A 26,530-nucleotide genomic window follows, 5' to 3' on the forward strand; every position below is an offset into this window, starting at 1 on the left:
GCCATGTAGTTTCTTACAAAAGTTCAGCTTCCTGTGAGTTATAGATGGCATATTTATCATGAAGTAAAACTTAAATGAAGTAAACCCTACTTTGGGGGCCACATTTTTTGTTCTGAAAAACTTAATTTTTTATGCTCAGAGATCTATTCTACATCTAGAGCTAGTGAAGTTTAGGTGTACTATATCCTACAGATCTAAGTTCCAAATTCTATTGATCTTATAGCTTTTTTGTTTCTTATTTTCTCCAAGTTGGGCCAGGGTTGGGGGGCAGTTAGGGAGGTATTGGTCTTTTAAAGTTAGATCCAAACAAATTCAGTGCAAAATGTGCTGTCTCTTTCACCAAAGGCATAAATTTTAAAATGCCAGACTCCTTTTCTACAATCAACACCACTAATTTTAGTCTTCTTCTGGGGAGGCGGGGGGGTCAAATACAAAGAAAGAAAATACTAATATCAGCCGAGTTTTTCTTACTTTTAAAAATGTTCACAAATAGAAAATAAAATGCATACAAGTTATTCCGGCCCCAGCTTTCCATGTCTTTCCATTCGTTCTCACCTTCCCACCCTCTGTGCCCATCCCCTTCACCTTCATTGTCATTTTACTAAGCTGACGCTTTTCAAGTGTATGTTTCCTTTAGAATTTTGTCAATACCTAAGATAGAGAAGTAATAGGGGAACCCACCACCTAACAAGTTATATTTTGTTGACGTTCTATTCTCCACAGAAATAACTTTCTCACCCACTTCTGACCCTTCCTAAACCCTATAACTAACCCCCTGGCAGAGAGAGTGAAAAGAGCACACCTCCTATTTTCAACTTCACACAAACTCCTGGAACAGAAAAAGTCCTTGTGATCACAAAGAAATAATCTTCCACAACACTGGGAAATTTGCATTCTATATTCAAGACCAGAGGGTCCCAAACTCTCCACACTTTGTGGGGCTAAACCTCATGGCAAGGTTTAAACCTTGGCAAGGTTTAAATCTCATGGCACCATTGAGAGCTCTGCCCTTTTCTGCACAGCACAAAGGAACTGGCATTTCTGTAGATAACAGAAAAGCAGCACCTTAGGCTTTGAACTCCCCAGGAAAAGACACAGCAAAAATGATGGCATGATGCGATGTTTTCAAATGCACAAATCTTCATTTGTTTAACTTAAATATTTTTAAATATGTCCTATAGCATTTATTCTTGATTAAACCTCTTCTAGGTAGTTAATCATTAACGGTTTCTTTACAGTTGCTGTGCAAACAGTTCATTCATACCTATGACATATCAAATCTCACAGACGTGTTCTTTAATTGGATTCATTTATTTCTAATCTCCCTAAGCCCTTACTACTGTAATGCTTGACTAAATATACATAAAACTCTATTATTTAAATTGCTAAAATAAATTTGAGGTGTATTTTATGAATAAAAATTCACAATTCAATGAATGTTCTGCCATTATTATTATTATTATTATATGTCTTGCTGATGAGGCATTATTTAAAATTGTCTGGTAGTGTTTCAACAACTTTAATCAGGGACGCCTGGGTGGTTCAGTTCATTGAGCAGTTGACTCTTGATTTCAACTCAGGTCATGATCTCAGGGTCCCAAGTCAAGCCCCAGGAGCAGCCCTGCAAGGGGCTCCAATCTTTGTGGGGAGTCTGCTTGAGGATTCTGTCTCCCTCTCTCCTTCCCTTCGTGTACATTCTCTCTCTCTCTGTAAAATAAATCTTACATTGGGGAGAGTATGTGCTATGGTGAGTGCTGTGAAATGTGTAAGCCTGATGATTCACAGACCTGTACCCGTGGGGCAAATAATGTTAATAAAAATAATTTAAATAAATAAATAAATCTTTAAAAAATAAACAACTTTAAATGAAATAAGTGTTCAAACAAAATAAGTTCTGAATTATCTCTAGAGATTTTGGATTGCCCACCAAAATGCCCAAATTTTCATTGCCTTCATAGTTGGACTCAGAGAGCTTATATAATACTACACAGACTATATAGTTATCCATAGAGTTCATTACCAGAGATACAATAGGCATCTGACTTCATTTATTACTTGTAGGGCTTGAGAAGTTTCCTTGGCCCCCACAAAGATGACTCAAGAATGGCCCATTGTTTTATGCCTAAAATCTACTGTTAGATATTTACCTCTTTGCCTTTAGACAGAGAGCTCAGAAAAGGTTAAAAGAGTCAAGTCTCATCTGTGATTTTTCATTGGTTCCATTTACCGACTACTTTCTTTAGAGCAGTAGTTCTCAAACTTCATGCACCAGAAGCCCCTGAAGAGTTCCTTAAAACTCAGCTCGCTGAGCCTCACCCCTTAGAGTTTCTTATTTGTAGGTCTAGGGTGGAGCCCACAATTTGCATTTTTAACAAGCTCCTGGGGGGTGCCCATGCTTCCAGTCAGGGGACCATACTTGGAAAACTGGGGCAGTTGTTATATGGGATAAGAAAAACTAAAGAAATCAGATAAAATTCCCACAGAGAAGATGGAAAACCACTGAAAAGGGAGGGGACATTCCAAAGACAAACTTCACACCTTCCCCAGGGCCCAGCCTTACTGTGCATCTCACCAGACTATTCCCATCCCGTCCCTGTTCGCTTCCTTTCAGCCTCCTCTGCGGACACTACCTGCTCCTGCAGATCCCACAACACTGGAGAGCTACAGGGCTTGGACTTCAGGCTGCATCTCAGTTACAGCTCACTCTCCAGGGATCTCATGCTCTCTTGCTGACTTTAAATCTTATACATTGATGACCAGCCCCCATCTCCAGCCAGACCTCCCCACTCCACGACACCCAGATCTAACTGCCTGCCTGACATTTCCACTCAAATGAATGACAGGCATCTCTAAGTAGACCCCCACACAACTCTTGCTTGTTGCCCCTGTCCATGAGTCTGCTCCTTCCCACCATTCACCCAAGCTGCTCAGGCTAAAAACTTCGATGCTCTCCTTGACTCCTCATTTTTTCACAACTTCTATATAGTCCATCTGCAAATCCCATTTGTCTACCTTCAACAACACATCCTAAATCTGACCCTCCATCACTACCTCCCTCTTTCAAGCCATCATCTTCCCTCACCAAGGCAATGGCAATCATTTCCTAACTAGTCTCCCTCTCTCTACCCTCCACTTTTCCCAAAGCTTATTTGCCACATCAGCCAGATGACCTTTTCATAGTTTAAATTAGTTCATGCCATGCCTCTGCTCAAAACTCCAGTGGCTTCCCAAAGCCTTTAAGACCCAGCATGGTCTGACCCTGCCTATTCTAACATCAACTTCTTATGCCCCTCCCCTCCCTTTCTCTACAGTGACCTCATTCACTGACTTACTCACCTAGCTGGTTTCTACCCCAGGGCTTTTGCATTTGCTTCCCACTGCTGAGAATGCTCTTCTTGCTGGTCTCAGCATGGCTACCTCCTTCCCTTCTTTCAGGAGTCTTCAGAGAGGCCTTCTCTACCACCACCATTCTCCTTGTCCTGCCTAATTCTTTCATTTCCTGACATTATAGGACATATTTATTTGTTTATAAGTACTATCTGTTTCTTCCTACTAAAATTTATCCTCCATGAGGGTAGGGACCGTGTCAGTCTTGGTCACACTACAACCCTCCTAAAGATATTGGCACCCATAAGGCACTGGGGAAAGACTTGCTGAGTGAATGCAAGAACTGTCCCATTTGCTAAAGGAAGGACTACACTCTACAACACTTCTTACCATCCTCTTAATCATAATAACAAAAATTCAGCTAATGTTAATGGTAGAGATTTGTTCATAATGAAGGTCCTATTGAGACAAATGGGAAGAGACACAAATAGAAAAGAGATGATAACATAGCATACCTAAATATTTCCCCCTGATTTTCAATTAGCCCTCACAATAAAATGTTACCCTGCATTTTGTTATTTCTTTAACTGCTGTAATTGGAGGAATGAAATTGACACTCACTCTGCCCTCTGCTTTGTGGGCTTCATCCTTCCCGCATTCCTGAGCTGGAATCCTGCAGGGTTCCATTACCCAAATCCAGCACAACAAACGCTTCACTTTGCCCGGACTATTGTAAAATGTCAACAGCTAATAGAAATGCTATGACTTTCAACAGTCTTAGCCTCTGAACAGCTTATAAAAATTAAAATGAAAAACCTTGTGTTTCATTTGGTTTGTGTCAAAAAAAAAAAAAAAAAAAGCTGCTCTTTTCCTGTCATATATTTGGACACCAATATCAATTAATGGGAGTGTCGAAAGAAGTAAATCTCATGGGTGCTTACCTTCAGCCACCGGAACACATTATAGTCATCACGAGTGCAGAGAGTAAAATGAATGACTGAGGAACAGCAACAAGCTACAAACCCCTAAAAATGCTCAGAACCAGGGATTCTATTTTTGTAATGGTTTTCACTAGGAGGAGGCAAGAGACAGCACATTCTCAGATTGTATTACCAGAGAATGTTGCTATTCTCAGAGAGATGTAAAAAGTGGCAAGGGACTTGGGTTTAAAAGTACAAACATAGAGAGAATCCCACCTTAATGGGGACCATTATGACATCCAGTTCAATATAATGAGGCTATTTCCACGATCTGGCCAGCAGCCCATATTAGCACGGCTTTACTGATGTGGATACAACAAATTCTGTTTGAACAAGAAATCCCCAGGAAAAAGAGAAAGAGAGACAGAGATCCTTTCACGGTCTCTATCCATTTAACAATCAATCAAAGGGAAAATATCCTTCCAGTAAAGACAGCAAGGCCCATTTGAATCCTGGTAAAATACTAGATGTTTCAAATAAAATAGTGTTCTCTGCGTATGTATTGCTGTTCTGTGGAAAGGTCATAACTATTGATGCCTAAACTGGCTAAGGGGACGTAGGGTCGGACCCAGGGGTTAAGCACATGGCATGGCAGCTGACTAGGTTCTGAGTACACCAAAACTTCTGTGAAGCTATTAGGTCACTTGGCAGAGACCCCATATTGAACTCTTTTAGCGAACTACCCACAGACTTTTGCAAAATCTCTTCAAAGTGTCATATTACTTCCCAAATATTAGGTGGAATCCTATGAAATTGCCAATATTAGACTGCTTTAAATGTAAAGAAATGGCAATTACATATGGTCCGCCTTAGTACAAGTTTACCAATTTAAAGACAGCATGCCAAAGAGGAAATCAGGTGGGCCCTGGAGTCCTGTCTCTGGGTTAGCATGTCGACTCAGTAGCTGTGTTGTGTTGGCTAAGTTACTTGGCTTCTCTGAGCCTCTGGCATAAAGCAGCAGCCTCTTGAATGTAAGTCCTTCTTACCCCCTGACCTTTCCAAGTATGACAACAAACAGAGCACCTTCCCATCCCTTCTTCGCTTGCAGCTGACAATCACACAGTCTTTCCAGGGCAGGGCAGCAATGCCTGGGAATTACCCCTTACAAAAGAAAAGTTTAAAATATTACAAAGACCTAAGATCATTAGAAACTTTTTTTAATGTAATAAATATGCAAAGACTATTTTGACTCTAATGTGATTCTTCCATTTAAAACTCAGTAAGATTCCTAATCCTATTAGCAGTCAACCCCACAAAATACTGAAAAACTCCATTCAAAACAGAACAAAAAGCAGCTCAATATCATTGCAACAGGATAAAAATCAGCTTGGCACACACAACTGCTCTCTCTGGCTGACATAAAGAGATACTCAGGACACACCTTAGGCAACAGTGTTTTTGTCAGAGTTGAGATGGACTCCTTACCCTGCAGCCAATCAAGATCTCCCTCGAAGGCACACATGCACAGCCCTCCCCAGGGGCTCAGCCCCTCTCACTGCCTCCACTCCCTCCCCACCACCGAACCAAGGGGAGTCTGACCACACCTGCAAGCTTATTCCCCAGGTGACCTTAACAGTGCCAAGGCATTTTGGGCTTTCTTCTAATTGTGGATGGAAGCGCTTCCCTCCAGGAACGAATCCATCCTCAGCAAGCCTATAGGGAAATCAAGCTGGGATAGAGCTTGTACTTGTGCTTATTTCTTTTAACAGCAGGTACTGTCTCATTCATTTTGATATCCCCAGAACTTGGCACAGTGCCTGACACATAATAGGTGCTCAAGAAAACATTTATGAATGCTTAAAGGCTTACTAGTCCTAATCATCTGAAGTAGGATCTAACAATCCATTCCAGATGGATTAGCATGATTGGGGATTTCTCATTCTTGGGCAACACTCTGCCTTCCTAAGACTCATGCTTTCCCTCCTTCAGCCCAAAGAATCACAGGCATTTATTTTGTGTTTACTGGCAAGCCAAAAATTATTTTATTTAATTTCGCTGAAGCAATCACCCTAATAATTCATATTTACTTGATGTTACTCTGTGTCAGGTGCAGAGCCAAGAACCTCACACATTTTCTCATTTAATGTTCACAATGACTCTATGAACTAGATATTATTATTATTACCCACATTTTACAGATTAAAAAATTAACAAGACAAAAAAGTTAAGCAATTTGCTCACAGTCACAGAGAGAGCCAATGTAGCAGCACTGGAATTTGAATAAGCAATAGACCCATAACCCAAGCTCTTAACTATTAAGCTATGTTGCATAATAAAGTAGTGACAGCTCATTTCATAATATGTTTTGCAAGTACTTTGTAAAACATATTACAAGTACCTTGTAAAACATCCCTACAGTTATCAGGGTTAAAACATTCTAAAAAGCCTAGGGTTTAGACTGCATCATATTCTATTAACATTATGATTATGATGTCAAACACAGGACAGGGGAGGCCTTCTGGCCCTGCAAATCTGGAACCAAAGAATCAGGTTCTTTGCACCTCTCTCTCATCCGTTCTGCTGATGTTCATTGTCCTAATGTATACCTCATATTTTTTTTCTACAAATGATTTTTAAAATACAACCATTATACATGTGGCAATACTGTGTATTTGTTTCAATAAGATTCCACTTTCTATTCAGAATACTGACATCCCTTAAAATGTTAAAAACTGTGTTATATGCCTGTATATAGATATACGTATGCTAGATATATATATATATATATATATATATATATATATATACACACACACACACACACACACACACACACACACACTAGACACTAGTGTGTGTGTCTACACACACATACAGTATTACTAAGGCTGGGTGAACATGTTCAAGATATATGCTAACACTAATTTGAGAAAAGTAAGAGGCTTAGAGAAAATAGTTTCCAATTCAGATGAAACATATTCAGTTCCAACAAAAAAGTTGAGGGCAAAAAGGTAAGAGGAGGAAAGAAAACCCAGCACAGATAAGAACAGTGAGACAAGCACTGAAGCTAATTTGAAGAGTAATAATACTAATTGTGCTATAATGTTCATGGAAAAAAGAACAATGAGACAAAGGTGCGTATGTCACCATTCCATCTCAAAAGACCCTACCTCTCCTTCCACCCTTACTTCCTACTCCTTCCCTAGTAGCTCCACCATTCAAGCGTCTCTGAATTCTGTGCTCTCAACAAATAGCTCAAGCGTATCACTTCCAACTGTACTCATCTGAGTTCTTAAATACTTAAATGCAACTCTTCTACTTTTCCAAATAAATTGTAAACTCCTCAAGAGATGCTAAGACCTCTGCTTCGTATATTCATGCAACAAATCATTGCACTCTGCCACACTCTCTGAAACACCTGATTTGTCCATACAGATTAAAGGAAATATACAAACATTCTACTGGACACTACCAAAAAGGCCAGGACTGCATGTTTTATTCACTTTAAATTATAATTATTGACACTGGTAAAGTTGGCAAACATTGGTTCCAACTAAATTAACTTCAGAAATTTGATAAAAGCTAGGTTTCCTAGAACCTTCTTTTTCCCTGTAATGCACCTTCCACTTTGCCTGGGACAAATAAAGTGCTCAATAAATATTGGCTTCCTTCCCTCCAAGCACAAAGCTCAGCTCCCTGTAGAATACATAACGACAGCAATGAAAAACAGGGTGAGTTTAACCAAACTATAGAAACCATCACCCACAAAGAGCGCAATACTTGGAGATGTGTGTGTTGAAGAACTGGGGAGGGGAAGGATGATAAACACTTAAATTTGTGAATTTGAAGATTTAGCAATTCAAGTTAAAAAGGGAACCACTCCTCCCTTTTCAAACTATTTCAGCTGACATCACATAATTGGCAAGAGCTGATAACAACAGTTATTTTGAGCATCTGCTTTCTGCCAGGTTCTGTGCTATATATATACATTATTTTATTTAATCCTCCTTAGTCCTTAAAAGGTGAGTAAAAATATCCCCATTGTACAGATGGGGAAAACGAGGCTCAAAGAAATAGAGCTGTGCTCAGAGTCTCATAGCTATAATGCAGCAAAGCGTATTCAAACCCAGATACATCTGACACCAAAGCCCATGCCTTTCCCTTGCAGGTTGCTTCCAATGATACAATGGGATTTTATAAAAACAAAATCACAATCCCACTGCAATATAACCTCCCAGAGTAAAAGTCACAGGTGGTAAACAGATGGTCCAGCTTCGGCCAGACCCTAAGCATTGTCAATGCCCCATAAAAGTAAGTTCTCTTCTCACCAACCCCCTTGCCCTGCCATCACCATGGACCACCTTTCTCACCCCTGCCAGCTCCCTAGACCTCAGAATGCCTGAGGGAGGAGAAGGAAGTGGCAAAGTTACCCCCTCAAACAAGACAGAACGGAATTCCAGAATGAAATTCCTCTACCGATAAGCACTCAGACATTTCCAGGTTTCATCTAAACTCCAGCCAATCCTTTCTGCAGGACTACTGAGGCATAGACACTGGCACTTCAACCCAGATGAATTTTCTATCACTACCTGCTCACCTGGAAAGATGCCACAAGTCAGTGAGAACAAACAGGAAAACACTGGATACATGGAAATAAGTAACAACCTCTTACTAAATCATCAAGACATGCATAATCCACCCCCCCACCACCCCCCAACACACACATACACACACCTTGAATCAACATAACAGTGTTCACGAAACAAACTGTGAAGTCAGATAGATGAAGTCAGAAGATGAAAACATACTTCTCAGGAGTTCCAGTAAAGCTTCATTTGCATTTGTCCATTCGCAATCACATGTATATCCCTGCCTTCAGGAAGTTAATGACCATGTTGTTCCATGATAAGAAGCAAAGATCAGAACGCTTTCTGCCCCAACAGCCAGAGAAGAGTGGTCAGGCTGGTCATTTAGCACATACCAAGTGGCCTCCCCATAGGAATCTTTTAAAGAAGAGGTCCTGTGACTCAGTGCCCTCCAGGTCAGGGCAAGAACAAAGAAAGGAATGGAGGCCAGAGAAGCCTGGGGAGAGGGAAGCAGCCCAGTAGCAGCATTGCCAAAGCGCCAAGAATGACTCACTTACGCTGGGAGGCTCTGCATCCCAAGCCTCCCTCCACCAACAGAATCCCCAGGAGACAACATTTTCTGCCATTTTCCCTCAAAAGCAGAACACTAGTTTTTTTAAAAAATATTTTATTTATTTATTTGACAGAGATCACAAGTAGGCGGGGGGGTGGGGCGGGGAGAGGCAGAGCAGAGAGTCTGATGTGGGGCTCAATCCCAGGATGCTGGGATCATGACCTGAGCTAAAAGCAGAGGCTTTAACCCACTGAGCCACCCAGGAGCCTCAAAAGCAGAACACTATTTAGGAAATACCCCATTGCCATGGGAGGTCATTTGTGTCTCCTCTGATGAAAAGGATGATTTAGCTTGCCAATCCACTGGCGTTTGTTTTAACACATTTAACAAAAACATAAAATATTAAGTCTGGTTGCAGAAATGAAATAGTTAGGAATAGCAATAATGTATCTATGTAAACTAAAGGCAAGGAACTCAGGGAGAAACTAAAATGTTTGCAGGGCACATTTTTTCTTACAAAATGAAAATGTCCTTAGTGAGACAGGGGGAAAAAGATACATCTTTAATTGAATATGACTGAGAAGAGAGCATTGCTAAATTTAAACCACTACATTGTCAATATCTGTACATATTTATGAAGCAGCAACAGAGAAACAGTTTTTTAATTTTCCATGATGAGATCAGATGAAAGCTTATCTGGAAGGTCGGTGGGCTGAACACAGGCCTCACCCATTTAAATCCATCCCTCTCTACCAGATATTTTCTCCCCTGCAACTATCTCTAACCACCACCTTCATACAGAGAAACATGGCATACAGTAGGAGTCAATACCCCAGGCTTTAATCCTGGCTTCCCCATTTATTGGCATATCTGATGTCAGTTTCCTCACCTAGAAAATCCCTTCCCTCACCCTCATACAGAGCTATCAAAGGAGCAAACTAGATAATGAATGTGACAGCTCTTTGAAAGAAATACTCCGCTTTTGTAATGATGTTATATTCAGCATTTGTAATAATAATAATAATAATACAAAATTTGTACATAAATGATGAATTCAAAACTAAATACAGATCATTTTGATAAAAAAATTACAATAAGTAAAAAGGATATGAAGGATAACATTATTTAAGTGAGTACTGGTGGTATGAACTATAAAACAGACTAAATCCCCGAGCTCTTTCTTTTAATAAAGTGTTTTAGTAGTTACAAAATCACTATTAATTACTATTAATAGTCTTTACTGTTATAAATTACCATTCATACAAATGTGTCTTCAATTCATTTCTATAATCAGTCACTTACTTAAAAGATCATTTGAAAAGGACAACTGGGGCTTTGATGTTCAATATTATTATAATAAAGATTAAACACAATTAAGGATCAATCTAATTTACGGGTATACATTAGAGCATGATTATTATTTTTAATGATAAAAAAATTAAATCTAAGCAACAAGTGCTCCACAAATCCAAGGCATGAGAGTAAATTATTTTATATTTTGCTATGGCTTGCTAAGTCAAAAGGCACTTCATTTGACATTATTTATAATATAAAAAATGGTTTTGTTAGAGTAATAAAATCTATTTCTATAACTTTATATATTATTGGTCAAGTTTTTAAAAAACATTTTCTAAACTTTCCTAGTAGTAATAACAATTTAAATTAATAAAAAATAATTTTTAATTTAAATGCTGAACTTCACTCAGCACTATTAATACACTTGAAAGAGCAAACTAACATGAACATATTTTAACATCTGCTGCTTTGTGATAAGTTTATACATAAGGCTTTATATTCACAGAATATGTTAATACTTAAAGACCCTTTTTAAATGTGGGAACTAAAAAGATAAAATATTTTTAAAATAAATAAATAAATAAATGTGGGAACTACAGATGTTTTATAAAAAGAAAAGCAAAAATATTGGACCTGCAATAATTACAATGTAGAGACCCTTTTTTTTTCCTTTTACATGAAGGAAATTATGTCTCCTTTGGCATTTTGCCCAAACTTTTCTATAAATGCAAAGGATTACTTAGCAGGTAGTGTTGCATAGACCACTAATTCAAATTGTCTATTTGTTCTGCTTTTTGTAACACTGAAATAGGAATTTTAAGAGAAAATTCCTATGTGTTCGATGAATCACTCTAAAGCAGTTTGTGAGATTTTCCACTAAAACAACGTTCAATCCTAAACTTAGGATGTAAGCAGAGAAGCCTCCCTCACCAACAAAAAATGGTTAAAGATATTAAGTCTGTGATTCCAAAGTTGCCAAAATAACTCTCAAATCTCTCTTTCTTACTTTCCAGAGAACAATGTCAGAATTGTATTAACTTATAATTCTTACTAGAAGTCTAATTTAAAATACACTAGCATTTACAACTATATCCCACGGAAGTCCCCTCACAAAACACCAACTATCAGTCAACCTACTGAGGTCATATATCAGTGAGTACTTGATGAATGTCAGTGACAGACTGTTTTTAATGGCATCAGTAAACTAGATCTCATGAACATTTTTGTAACCTTCTACACACATGTGCCACTATAAATGGTACAGTGACTATGTAAGAGAATGTTATTTAAGATGAAGAATCATGATGTCTGTGGCTTACTTTGAAATAATTCAGTGGAAAGAATGCACATACAGATAGACATACATATAGATAGAAAGGGAGATAAAACAAAAATGGCTTATATTATAGACGATGTGTGGGTATTCACTGTACTCGTCTCTCAATTTTTCTGTATGTTTGAAAAATTGATGTCCTTAAACATTTTAAAATGGGATTTTATACTTTTGCGATTTATCCTTAAAAGTAGATTTTAAAAGTTTTATTTTTATAACATATGAAGTTTAATAACCTAAAAAGAATCAAGATTCTTCTTAATTTTTCTAGAAATTACTTTTCATAGTTTATTGGGTGTTCCACAATTTCAATTTTCTTCACATTGAGTACTAATGTTTTCCATCTGAACTGGCTATGAATAATTAGTACTACTAATTAAACAAACCCAAGGAAATATGAATTCAAGAAAATTACTCAGTTTTTACACAGAATTCCTTATACTCTCCATACTTGTCTGGACTTTCCCCAACATTCAGTGTTACTAGACAGTATCTCCATTCATCTATCCTCCTGAAAATAATCAGGGAGCATGGCCTGTCTAACTGAACACTTATTTCAAAGCCTATGGGCACTCAAGAATGATTTTTTTTTTTTTAATTTGGAACATAAAGCTAACAGGTATGTGTGTCTTACAGAAAACCACGAACTGGTCAGTCTTTTGGTTTGAGAGAAGTCTTTTGTTTTGTTTTTGTTTTTGTTTCTGACTTTTAATGAAGAGCTGTATAAGCTTTAGGGACCCTCAAGCACCCAGAGAAAAACTAAGAGAGTTTTTAAAAATTTAATCATAGTGTCCTCTCCCTGTCCTCCGTAGATTTTCAGAACACCAACACGTGTGTGATGGTCCTACAAAGACGGTTACCTCAGCCTCTAAAATGCCTGTATTCGCAGATGCGGCTGCTTACTAGAACAAGGTTACTGAATATTTCTATTCATCATCACTTTTGTCAGATAATAATGATGGGTATTAGTAGGCATATTTTAACATCAACAATAAATTGGCCATCAGGAAATTTGAAAAATGAGTTTCTTATGAATGCAGCTTCCATCAATGTCACTCCTTCATTTAACCAATGCTTATTTAAAATTCTCTCTACTTTCATGATACGACAATCCCTGAAAAATGTATGCTACTAACATGTCTAAATTGGGAAAACATCTGGCCTGCCCAATTGTGGTTTTAAGTACATTGTTTGAGGTAGTATATTTGGAAAGAATTCACTTATCATTCTCAGGCTGCAAAGAGAACTAGCCTTGAAAACAAATGTATGTGGTAGTTCACTGCTACCATAGAGAATCAATAGCCATCTATTTAATTTGCTAAGACAATGTAAATTAGTAACTTCCAGCCAGATGTGTGATATACACATCAAACAAACTGCAACCTGTTCATTATGAAAATCCTGTCAACACACACAGAGCCACTTGATGACATTTTGTCTAAGGCAGTTTCCACATTTGCAGCTATAAAAATTGTCTTAAGAATTTTCATACAAAGGATTGGAGTCAAGGCTCATAAAAGGGTAATCAATTTCAGCTTTTCATCTTGCGTGCTTCTGTGTGTTTATTTCCATTTTCATTCCGAGGTATAAAACATCGAGAAAAATAGGAGCCATGCTATTTTTCCTTCTGAAAATCATTTATCCTCATTACATCTTTTTAATCTGATATAAAGTTGGTAGCCTAATCCTACAGCTCTGGAGAAGTGTGTGAAGTGAAGAATGACAGAGTCAACAGAAGAAAGGAAGTACACTTATCCACTGGAAAACAAAACAGAATATTTCAAAATGACTCCAAACGTAAATTAAGCTTACCCATTGGGAGGTCTAACTTGCATTCTGATCATTTATATGGGTCTGTGTGACTGTATACCCTGCTGTTTGATAAAAAATGATTACTAACCACAGGCACCCACCAGAGAACAGAGTGTGTGTATAAGGCTTGTGATGTCTCAGACATACAAAGCACCTTCTTAAAGAATGTCCATTTCCTTTCCATGGTAAGCAGACATAATTTTTCACTCCTTAATACTTCTGCTTCACAGAGTGGCTTATTTTATGAATTATGTTTTGCCATTTTCCCTTATGTGGACTTTGATAATATAAAAAATGCATTCATAAAATAGACGGTTTTATTTCATGATACCCAAAATATTGGTATGTTTTCTGCTCTGTATTAAAATCCACAGCTTTCTTGCTACTACAAAAACCCAACAGTGTTTATTTTAATGCCATTTATTAAATGAAAGGAATAAAAAGATTCTTCTTAACAACAATTATTCCTGAATACTGAATCCTCATTTAAACCAAAGTCATTTCTGAAGTCTATTGAATTAAAATTTCTTATTCAACAGGGCACAGAGTAAATAGTCTATTGCCAAGCACCATATTTTCAAGCACTACATTTTTAATTTGGTGATTTAAAACGAGGTGGAATGAATCGAGTCCTCGTGGCCTATTAGTGTAGTCTGATTCCAAATAGAAACCCTTGACTAACTGCCCAATGAGAAAATAGCATTTCTACTAAGCGCTGGGTGTGTCAATGCTTCCAAAGTAAATAACTCCTGAGGTCCCCTAAAAATTACAAGAATTTCAGTGACTACCCAAAAAAACCCAGAAACTGTGCACACAAAAGGGCTCTTCATAAAGGCTTCAAACCTGAGCAATTCAACCTCACAAACATTATACAGAAGGCGCTTTTTTCACCAGCCGCACACCAGGCCACGTGATCAGCCTGCCGGGCCACACCGCGGACCAGAAACGATTATTGTTTCTAGAAAGAATAAGGTTCCATTGCCACCACCAAGGCCGTCCAGCCCAGCCAGCTGTGCCCGTTGCTGGCACCTCGAGGCCAGCTCCTCAACTCTTGAGGTGGTCCCAGAACGCGTGGGGCCTGGGCACCCGCCAAGACTCGTGGCATTAGCCTGGGTCCCTTTGCTTTCTGGAGGTTAAATTCACACCCGCCTGGTCACTTAAACCCCCATTGCGGTTCAACGGAAGAATCATTCTCTCAGAACTCTTAACTTTGGAGACTCTGGTTAAAATTAAGAACTTCAAACCCAGATTTGAAAAAGTGAAACAGATGTCCTGTTTGTTAACCATAAATGGCTCCGTACGTTGGACCATTTCCTCTCTCTCTCCCTCTTTTTTCTTTCTGCCGCATTAAGTTTTATTTAATGCAGAGTTCGCTTAAAAGGTTAAAAGAGAGAGAGGGAGCAGAAAGCAAATATAGACTGTAGATGGAAAAACTCCTAAATCTTTCCCTGGAATATAACTTTATAAAGATGAACGTGCTCAAGCTGCCGCCTCCCAGCACAGCCTGCAGTGGGGTCAGAACCTGCCTGCGCCCCAGTGGACCCCAGTCTCCTCTAACCTGCGGTGACCACCACCTGCACCCTCTTGGAGACCAGGGCTGCCTGGAGTGGGCGAAGTGTTCCAGACTTGCACTCACGTGAGGACATAGTTGACGCTGACGATACAGTGTGGCCTGGAGGAGCGGCTGTTGTGGACGATGGTCGCATAGCTCTGCACCCATACCCAGCCGCCGTGCTTCGCCAGGAACCTGTAGTACTTGGTGGTCACCTGCCCCTTCACGAGCACTGATGGGAGAGACAGAAGGCTGCTGGGAGTGAAGAATCCAGCGGCTAATCTGGCCCAAATGCAAACCCTGGCGGTGGGAGTGCGGGTCCCTATGGGCCCTAATAACCGTGCTCAGGCAGGAGGGAGAGACAACCCCTACATTCCCAAAGGAATAGATTGTTCTGTTACTTTGCATCACGTCCTCCAGCCCCTTGTGATTTGGCAAAGGGGACGCTTAAAATTGGGGGATTTCCCCTTTCAGCTTTCTAACTAAGGAAGGTGGGGTCTGGGCAGCTGAACTCCAAGGCTCAGGGTCCCTGTTCCTCGAGATTAAGTTCAAAACAAAGCTCTGTCTGCTGAAGCAGATCGGTGCACATGAGCCAAGTGGCCTAGCTTCAGTTTTTATTCCTGTCTTCAGTGAGGTTTGCAGCGGGCAGGAGGGGAAGCATAAAAACCCTCCTGGGGGGGAATTTACCCAGAAACTCGGAAACTCTTCCCGCGGACATGAGAGAAACAAGGTTGTGCTCAGCTTTGGAGCAGCCGCTCCCTGGCAAGGGCCTCGCACCACCACCCGGCTATGAGGGCTCCCACCCTTCCGCTTACTGCGGACTTATATCACGCCCTCTCTCCTCCCCGCGACGCGCGGAGCTTAGTCCCGTGCGGGCAAGAGCGGTGCCTTACGCAGGTGATGGGCGCAGCGCAGGTGGAAGGTATCGCAGCCGTGCACGTGGTGGTACAGAGTCTTCTCGATTAGGTCCTGAGGTTCGTACCCCGTCAGCTCCGCCACTCTGCCGAGAGCAATCCTCGCGGATGAGCTCAGAGCTCCGGGATGCCCCCCACCCCCGACAGCCATCTCAGACCTGGGCGCCCGCCCCGCTTCGCAGGGCGGCGTGAGTCGCCCCGTCTGCAAAATGGGCTCAGACGGTCGAGGAAGAGCTCTCAGCCACTGAGCAAGACCCCTCTCCTGCCAGGGGGATCCTTTCCCGCCTCGGTCCCCCACCTGGAGTCCAGGAAGATGAGCTTCATGTCCAGGCTGGCGCGGAACATGAACATATTGCTGTGCAGCTTGATCTCCGTGACGGCGCTGGGAGGCAGCGAGTGACCCACGGCCACCAGGCCCACGTTCTGGTAGCAGCCATCGAAGGGGGACATGTCCAGGCTGTACTGGCGGATCTTCAGGTAGCCGCTGCAGTGAATGACCTGCAGAGGAGGGTGAAAGGTGGGGGAGAGACTCAGCCCCAACCAGGAAACGTCTCCACAAAAAGGTGGGTAAGGGATTAAAATACTTTGCGACTCCCCGGGGCCGCAAAGGCCGTGTGGGCCCCGCCCCCGCACTGAGGGGTCCAAAGTTATTGGAGCTCCAGCGTCTCAAGGGAATGACTGTCCTGCCACACAGTACTCACCTGAGAGCGTGTAAAAATTCAGAGGCCTGGCAACACCTGCCGACCCGAACTCCTCAAAATCGGATAGTGGGGCCCTGGAACCTGCATTCTAATCGTGCTTTATCTCACTGAACAGGAGAACCATGGATTCGAGCTAAAGCTCTGGTTCGTAACCCCTCTGGGGTCGGAATCTGACGCTGTGCGTAAACTCTAGAATCCGCCAAAATGACCCACCATTTCAGACGCTTTGCACACCCCTAAAGCCCATTATGAGCCCCAGATTAAGAGTCCCAGCGGCCCGGCCTTAACCGGACACAGTGAAACTAAGTCTTAAAACTTAGTAGCCCCCAAGTGTTCACAAATTACAACTCTCGAGGTGCTCCCGGGCAGGCAGCGCTGCGACGCGTGCGGGGGTCGGGGAAGGGATGCCGTCGGGGCAGTCGGGGACGCAGCAATGTCCCTCCCAAGCCGCAAGCTCCTCTTGTCCTGCCCTTTTCCCCTACACGCGGGTGGGAACGTCCCTCTCAGCCACGCACTTTGTAGCCACCGCACGTGAGGCCCGCGTTCCTCTTGGCCAAGACGCACTTCATCCTCAGGAAGAAGGAGCGCTCGATCTCATACTCTGGGAGAGAGGAGCGGAGGGAGGGGCAGGCCGTGAGCCATGGAGATGGGTGGTGCCGCGACCCAGTCCCTGCCCCCGCCCTTGCCCTGCCCAAGGTGGAAAAAGCCACAAGCCAAGGGAGATGGGCCCAAGTGTCAGAGGCTCGCGCTGCTTACCCTGGACGAAGTGAGAGTGGTAGGGCTGATGGGCCGTGAGCACCGCGGTCATCTCGTCGTGGTCCGCGGGGTGGATGTATTCGTAAATGCTGTTCCCAGTCAGCTCTACCTGTAAAGAGGGGGGTATCAGCTTCTCCGAGGTAGAGGGATGCCCAGGTAGGGCTAGAAGATTGGACCAGAGTGTCTACAGGGTTGTGAGGACAGGAGCGAAAGCTTCAGGGTCAGCCCTGAGTTTTAACTCAGTTGTGCGGTTGGCTACCTATTGCAGTCTATCTAAGCCTCAGCTTCCTCATCTATGAAAGGAAATAATAATAATAATAATAATATAATAGTAATTACAGTAGTAGTAGTACTAGCAGTAGCAGTTCTCTGGCAAGGTTCAGGTGAACACATCTTTAGACTTTTTTAGACATTTTTAGACTTTAGTAAGCAACCGCCACCCATGGTGTTTGACTTATGGTAGGGACTCTAAAACATAGCAGGATAAGGGGTGAGAATAGGGAAGTAGAGGAAAAGGGAGACGCAGACCTGCCAGCTGAGATGTTTCCAGTCCCAGAAATGCACATATAAGAGCTTTGGGAACGCACCCCGACCCTTACTGTGGGTCTCCAGCTCTCAGTGTAAACATGGAAGGCTGGAGGTGTGGACCACTCACCTACCTGAGAAAGACCCAGGTGGACTGAGGCTGTCTCTGAGATGTACATGATCTTCCCATCTGGGGCCACCACAAAGATGAAGCCATCCAGGGTCTAGGGAGATAGAAACAGAGTTGAACATGAGAGATGTTCAGCCAGAAGAGTGTTCAGAGAGGGTAGAGAGGCTGGTAGGACATAGGACATAGAATACCCGCGGCAAGAGTCCCTCTCTTGTTCATCCAAATATGTAAGCATCTGGGATATGTGGCACACTGGGAGATGCCCGGAGGAGGTAGCTGGCAAGACTACTGCCCTCCAACACTCAGGATCCACCAAAATGGATATCTATATCTATCACACACACACACACACACACACACACACACACACATATAGGGGACAGGGATCACAGCCTGCAATAAGAGGTGGGTAGGTTCTTGGGGTGATGATCACTGAAAGAATGAAAAGTTTCCTGTGTCAGTTTTGGAAGACTCCATAGTGGCAGCATCCTATAATGGAAAGAGTACCAGCAGGGCTTGGGAAATGGGCACTGAGCCATATGGAAGGGCTGGTAGTCTGAAAAGTTTGGAGACAGAAAGAAGACAGCTGCCTAGTAGCTCCAGAAAGAATCTGGGAAAGGGGGTTTAGGAAATGAGAGGCTTTCCAGGCAGCAAGTCTGCAAGCATAGGGGTATAGCGTTCACATATGTGTGTTTACATTGATGCATCAAACTGACAGACTTTCCAAGAAGTCTGTCAGACTCCTATCCTAGACTTTCCCTATCCCCCTATCTCTGTGAATGAGGCTTTAGTCCGGGCAGTGGGGACACAAGGATGCGTCAGATTCTGCTCTCAAGTTGCTGGAAGTCCAGCAGCAGTGACCGGCTAAAGACAGACATGATGACAGCACAGCTAAAGAGACAGGGCTGTAGTGGCCAAGAGGCTGAGTGGCCAGAGGCCTGGGGGAGAATCAGAGGGCCTCAGAGGATCTCTTTGAGCAGAAGTGGACGTTTGTACTGGAGATGAGAGAAAGGGTATCCTAGGTAGAAGGAATGACTTGGGAAAGGCAGGGATTGGGGGGCAGGAGGGAGTATCTGGTGTACTCAGGCGTGAGGGACTTCGTGTGCCAGAGATGGGCTAAGAAAGTACACCAGTGCCGGGTTTTCGGAGAGTTTGAGATATCAATCAGAGGAATTCAGAGATGTTCCTGTAGGCATCAGGTTTCCAGCAGTTTCTAAGCAGGTAAGGAGGGAAATAGCATGCTTAGGGGTGTGTGCACACACACGCTAGTGTCTATATTTCATTTTGTTTTGTTTTTTAATGGCAGAATGTGGACAGTGATCTACAGGAGGAAAAAGTGGGGATGAAGAGTTCAGAGGTGGTTGACCCTAAAATTGGGTGGTCACGGGCAGATGAGGAAGAGGGAGAGTTTAAGTCAAAGATGGTTCTAGTTGTGGAATTTATAGTGGCAGAAAGAGAAGCTTAGAGTGGCTTCAAGGTCATTGAATAGAGGGTAACACCATAAGCCCAGACTGAAAATTTAGGGAAGCATGGTGAGTTTTTCTATGAGTGGAAGACTGGAGGAGGGAAGTAATGAATCCTTGTCTTGGAGATGCTAAACTTCAGGTTTATGCAGATTTCCAGTTGGCAGTAAGAGAGAAAGGTCTGGAGCTCCAGAAGGGTGTCTAGACTGAAAACCAGCTGGAGTCATGCAAATGTGGGAAAGAAGTTGAGGCGATGGTGTTGGCTGAGATTACCCTGAGATTACCTTGAAGCTGTGAGAGGAGAAACAGAGGTGGAACTTTGGAGAAATGCCAGCTTTTGTAGCCAGATAGCAGTGGGGAAACCAGAGGAGCAAGTAGAGAGGGAGAAGAATCTAGGAAATTGTGCTACTTTAGAAGCCAAGGGAGAGAGTGAACGTCAAGTAAGCAGTGTCACCTCTGTCAGGAATTTCCCCAGATGTTCTCTTTCCAGTGAGGTCCTCTGCAATGTCCCCATTTTAAGTGGTACTACTCAAACACAGCCCCTCCCTCCCCCTTCTTACTTTTCTCCACAGCACCTGTTATACTACGTAAGGTCCCTGTCTGGGTTGGCAAGGCTGCTCGCCTTGGAATGTAAACTCCATGTGGGCAGGACTTTCTGTGTGGCACATACTTGGCCCTCCTATGTTTGTGGAATAAACAAAGTCAGGCAGGATAAGAGATGAGCATCTTTATGCTGATATCAAAAGGTGATAGAGCCTGACAGAGCACAACAGTTAGGAGAGATGCCAGACTGCAGGGGTGTGGAAGTGAGGGGAGCAGGGTGAGTGAGGAAACTGAGAGGATAATTAAGATATTCCAGAAGTGTGGGATGGAGAGGGAAAAGACTGGGCAAGAACTGGAAGGAGTGAAAGATTATTTGGGTTTTGTTCTCTCCTTTATGAGGAACATTAGAGGGGAGCATGGAAAGATGGCGGGAGTGTGTTGTTGAGCAACAACTGACGAAGGTGTCTCTGAGAAAGGAGACGGACAACGCCTTTCTGTTTAATTCAGAGGTTTGGAGCCCAGGCCTGTGAGGGAATGCTTACATTGGCCTTTCTGTGCTCTGTGGCACTAGAATCTCTTTGGTCTCCAGGACTGAGGCGGGTACAGAGTAGCAGCGGCACAGGGGAAGACATGAGATGCTGGTCCTGCCCGGCCCAGGGAGAAGAAGCCACTCAGAGTCTCACCGTGCTGTTTGGGTCTGAGGCTCCCACATGAGGAGCTGGCGGTGGACATGGATAATGATAAGGGGGTGGAGGGTGGGAGACAAGTGTCAAGCCTAAAAATGCCACTGGGAGTTTTGCTATTTTAAATATTTGCTATGCGACTTAAACGGGCAACGGGCAATTTAAAACGGTGTACACTGCAAACAACGCTGTAATGGGCGCCTCCACATTGGGTAAACTCATTACCTGGGGAGCTGTATGTGTGTAGGCTAGGGTCTGTATGCCGGTTGGGCTGGCCTGGGGTGAGAGCTCGTGGAGAGAGAGGAGGGAGCCCGCAAGCTACAGGGAGGAGACGAAAGAGTTGCAGACGCAGCTGGATCTGGAATGTGTGGACTGAAAGCACTGATGGGCGTTTCTACCAGAGTCCCGTTATTCCTGTGTAAATCCTTCATTTCTGGTGGTTTTGCAGCTTGGCCCAGCGTGCTCGGTTCTTTAGGCGGAATGGTGTCAAATGGCCACTTCCCTTGGTTCAGCCATCCTGGTTTGGGACCTTGAGGGACTCCCTTCTAAACCTAGAGTGCTCATTGTCACCTTGCCTCCCTCTCTGCCTGGAGAGGTGCCATCCTCACCCAATGAGGTTAAGAGCTCAACGTTTTAATTTTGAAAGGAGCTGTAGGGACCGCAAGAAGGCCACGTCTGGGACCCATCCCATTTCCCTAAAGATCAAGAAGCTCGGTGCGGGACAGGCACCTGAGCCCTCAAAGCCTATGTGCTGACGCGCCGCTACCTGGAGCAAATGCGAGCCCAGTTCTCTGCCCACGTTGTCCAAAGGGCTGGTGCGACTCGAGTGGCCCCACGCCTCGCCGAGTCCTGTAGAGACAAAGAGACAATGGGACTTTAGCGATGGGACGCCGACCTGGCTAGCAATTTGAGTCTAATCTCTCGGTTATTGTCACACCCCCAGGTTCGCACACACGACCCGATACCCTCGGAGATCGCCCGCACCAGGACAGCCTAGGACGCAAGCGGGTAAATTTCGGCCCCGCCCTCTCCACTTATAAAGGACTGCGTAGAGGTCAGACTCCCCCTCCCAGACCCGCGCAGGTTTCTCAGGGAGGGCAGGGCCCTGGCTGAGCGCCCCTCCTGGCAGTACCCCAAGTGGCTGAATTTGAGGACCGCCTGTGTCCAGAAGGGGCCGATACCGAACCCCCGCGGTTAACTTTTGCATAGGTTCACTAGTGTGGTTAGAGGGGTGAGGGACACTGTTTCTCTCCCAAAGTGTCATTATCTTCCTTATCAGGAGGCCTAGGATGTCCTCACGTCCAGCAAGCGCCAGGAGCGAATACCTGAGGCTTTGAGCCAGGTCCAGCTGGTCCTTGGTGGGCTTTCTCATTGGCTGCCAGGCTCTCCAGCCATTTTCCTCCCCAGCCCCCTGACTTTGCTTCCCTCTGTAGAAATCCGTTTGCTTGCGGATGGTTTCCAGCACCAACATCCCTGAACAATCCTTCTTCCTCTGCTTCCCCTCCTCCCCACCCTGCGCCAGCCCTCCATTTACACATCCTAACCTTGCCTTTCAAAAAAAAAAAAAAAGAAAGTATACCCTTTTTTTTGAAGTTACTTTCAAGTGCTTATACCGTCTTAAGAAATATTTCCTGTTCCCTATTGGATATAGACAATCATTCAGTTTCTCTACTTCCCAGGCACCATCTATTAACAAAGACAGCCCCTTTCTCTCCTGGATGCTACCACGTTAAGATCTTTCCAGGCTTTGCCAGAAATCATTTCTCCGATGATGCCTAAAAAAATACAACTCTCTGCATACCCATGGCTGATGTTTTAAAAAATCAATACGGAATCTGCTATAGTACCTGTTTGCAGAAAGAAAATGAAAAAAAAAGGCAGAGGAAACTTGAGACAGAGATTATACTACCTGTAACTACTTACAGGTAATATTTTTTTTTAACAGTGTTGCTGCTGAAATTACTTTAGGTAGTTAAACTCTTTCATTCTTCCACCAATAAACAAGGTTTAACATGACAAAAAGAGGGGTGATTTAGTGATTTGCTGCATTAAAGTACAAATCACCATGAAGTACACAGTGACAGACACACTCGCATTGTAATATGGGGGTGAGGGCGGATCTTTCGGAATAAAACATGGAGTTGGACTCTTAAAATGTGTTGGTCAGAAGCTGCTTCCTAAGCAAGCGATCAAAACCCTGGTAACGAGTAACCAGGAGCGCCCCTTAAGCTCAAATCGGGTCTTCCTGGGTGTTTGCACATCTAAATAAATCTAACGATTTCCCCACCGCTCTGCAAACACTGATGCTCCCCGCCCGCCGCCGGACTCCTCTCCCTCCCTCGCCTATCGTCAATCCCTCCTGCCTCTTTAGCCCGCCCCAGTTTCCCTCCCTGGAGTGACAACACTGCCCAGATGCTTTGGTCCTCCTGGACTGTTTAGGAGAGCCTCCGCCACAGCCACCTGTACCCACCCCTCCGCCGTGTCACCTTCCCTTCGCTCCTTGGGTCTCAGCCAAGCTATCCTGCCTGGTTTCCCGCACGACGCGTTCATTTTTCTCATCGTTGCTCACACACCCCCACCCAAAAGTGGCGGAAAGGGAGATGGGGGTTGTTGGTTGAGGAGGCCAAACTGGGGGAAAGGGAAAATAACCTGCTGGGAGAGCCAGGGACGCGGGTGGCGCTGGCCGGTGAGCGCCCGGGCCCAGCCGAGGCCTGGAAGCGCCAAGCTGTGCGGGGCTGAAGGGCCGGGGCGCTCCCGGAGCCCTGGGAGCAGGCAGAGGCCTCCTCGCGTCTGGAATCTGGTCTTCCGGAAGGGTGCGAAGCCTGCACTTGGGGCCAGCAAACGTCTTTATTCTAAAATTGTGAAGTTCTCCCAAGTCGGCTGCAAACAGCCCGGGAACGGCCTCCCGACCCGAATCATTTGAAAATCCCCGAGCTGGGCTCGGGGTTAAGTACTGGTTCCGAACCCCAGCGCCAGCCTCTGCAGTTTGTTGTCTCGGGTTGCGGCCTCATTAGTATGCGCCTACGAGGGGAAAATAAGACTTCCCCGCAGGTTACTAAACAGCCCGCCTGGCGCAGGTTCACAGGGGCCTCCCTCGCCCTCTCCTGCCCCTACCCCCACACCTTTTAGGGAACCTTTTGCTTTCACGGAGCATTGCCTCCTCTATGTTTGCGGCTGAAATCGCCGCCACACGGTTTTGTCTGGGTTAATGTTTTATAAGGCACTGGCTGCCCTCCTCTACCTGCCAGGCGTTCCTGACCTAATCCTAGGGCTGAGCTCGCCCTTCAGCCCTCCCAGGACACCTTCTGAAGCCCCGGGTCAAGGGTTCGGCCTCCCGAAAATCCTGCAGTGGGCCAGAGACCCCTCTCCCCGGACCCCCTCACCTCCTGCCCGCGGTGACGCACTCCCTCACCCAATTTCAGTTGGCGAGGGGGGTAAGCTGAGATTTCGTTTCTGTACTTGACCTACCGCAGAAAATTCACAAATCCTTTGATTGTCTGTTTAAAATGAGGAGGAAACCAGCTCCCTTTGCGGCAGGATTACAGTGGGAACAAGATCTAAAGATTCTCTTGTAATTCGGTGAGGCCGAGGGAACGGGGTTTTGCAAAGGAGAAAAGGAGCTCTGCGAGGGAGGCGATAACTAAATCGGGTTTTAGACAAAAGGATTTTCCCTAGCTAAAGTGGCCGAAGACAAAGGAAAACATAATCTATTTTGGAAGATTTCCAAGATATGCCACATTAACCTTAGCAGATAAATTTTGCTTCTCCCCTCCCCACTCTTTCCTTAAAGTCTGGTTTATCATATTTACATAAGTAGTATTAGAAGGGATGTATCTATTATGGATCTAAAGGGCTAGCTCACATTTCATGTGAAAACCCCGGGCGAAGTTTCACTCTTACCCTCAGTGCTCGGTTGAGGCATTTCCATTTAAATACCCCCTGACCCAAGGATTACCTCAATGGACTGACTGCACGGGTTTTGTAATTTCCTGAAAATGAGATTTCGATTTATAAAACAAGAAACCAATTAGTAACCAAATGAGGCGAAGTAGATCCACTAAAATTGACCTAATCCCACAGGCACAATTTAGGCCCGTTCTTGGCGAATGAATGATGAGCCCCAGTCTAGCGTGAGCTCAAAGCATCATCCAGCTGTGTTATTACAAGCAGCAAAAATAAATTGATCGAGCTTTTCCTTCGGAATGAATTTCATGCCCTTGACAAAATATAGATTACAGACCTGGCATCATTGCCTCCTTCACTCAGACAGGAAGAGGAGGAAGAGAAGAGCTTGGTCTACTGTTCTTTCCCCCCTTTTCTTTAATAAATAAACTATATCTCAGTAGAAATGTGTCCTCCTTATAGTAGTTCCCAGAAAGCTTCATCTGACTGACAGATCCCGATATATCTTTTAGGTAATATGGGAATGGGAAGGGGACTGGAAGAGCTGTCCCAGGATCTGACCACAACTTGGTGACTGAAGTGGGAAAAGCCCTTCCAGACACTGCTCCTAACATGGGGTCCTGGAGGGACTTGTCTCTGCCGCCTGGGCTCCTTCCACTACCCCTGTCCAGCAACTTATCGGTCTTCCTATTAAGGCTTCGGGGGCCTCAGAAGCTGTGCTCACTGAGGAAGAGAGGGACGGAGATTGGGGGCCCTTAGACAAGCCCTTAGACCGCCAGGAGTGGTCACTGGATAGAAGGCTGCTTCCTGCATCTAGGCATACCCACCCTCAAGCCTCGGGCGCTGTGACCCTCCCTGCTCGAGGTCCCCTCCGGCCACCTGGAGGGTGTGGCCGACCTCCTGAGCGCGAGGATAGCAGCTCAGGCCGGGCTTTGTCCCGCGCAACAGCCTGGACCCTACCGTGTGTGTCCCGAACTCCCCTGTGTGTTCTGCAATCCGCAATGGCACTGAGTGCCGTGCTCTCCCCTGCGTGCTTCTGAGACCCCTGGCCGCGCCCCGGGGATACACTAATGTTAGTTATAAATCTGGGGTGGAGACTGACGGTCACAGCATTGATTGTCTCTGTACCCTTGCTGAGCTCTGGCCCTGGAGCTAGGGCTTCCAAGTTGGGATGGAGCGGGCCAGCAAAGCTGGCCTTCGGCATCATAGGCTGCATGGAAGAGAACAGGAGCTAAAGGGTTTCAGCCTAATCCCAACTAAACTGTGGGACGAAAATGCAGGCGGGGTTGACAACAGTGCCTGCGTGACACTGAAAAACGTCAAGTGGTGTCTCCCCAGGGCTCCAGGTCTTCAAAAGTGGCCGGGAGGGGCAATGACATCGCCCCAAAGGCAGGCGCGGGTGGGCGGACGGGGTTGCCTGGCTGTTCAGGCGTGTCGGGCTTGTGTTCCATTTTGCGGCCGGACTCGACCGCCGCACTACCGTCCGCTCCGGCAGGATCTCGACTTCAGGTTTAAACAACAGACCGACCTTGG

The 26,530-nt window shown here is 44.5% G+C and overlaps 1 protein-coding gene across 1 annotated transcript in view; it reads right to left on the bottom strand.

The window, feature by feature from the left end:
* Window positions 1-26,530, bottom strand: part of SIM1 (SIM bHLH transcription factor 1) — a 67,187-nt gene that overhangs the window by 35,591 nt on the left and 5,066 nt on the right. Inside the window, exons 2-8 of the mRNA XM_032858203.1 lie at window positions 21,861-21,943; window positions 18,410-18,499; window positions 17,751-17,859; window positions 17,510-17,595; window positions 16,592-16,791; window positions 16,273-16,379; window positions 15,464-15,611 (exon numbers count right to left, since the gene is read on the bottom strand). Of these exons, the coding sequence (XP_032714094.1) occupies window positions 15,464-15,611; window positions 16,273-16,379; window positions 16,592-16,791; window positions 17,510-17,595; window positions 17,751-17,859; window positions 18,410-18,499; window positions 21,861-21,943 (823 nt within the window). The remainder of the gene's footprint in view (window positions 1-15,463; window positions 15,612-16,272; window positions 16,380-16,591; window positions 16,792-17,509; window positions 17,596-17,750; window positions 17,860-18,409; window positions 18,500-21,860; window positions 21,944-26,530) is intronic.

The sequence above is a fragment of the Lontra canadensis genome, unplaced genomic scaffold (assembly GCF_010015895.1).
Source record: "Lontra canadensis isolate GAN:19392208 unplaced genomic scaffold, GSC_riverotter_1.0 scaffold14, whole genome shotgun sequence".
NCBI lineage: Eukaryota > Metazoa > Chordata > Mammalia > Carnivora > Mustelidae > Lontra > Lontra canadensis.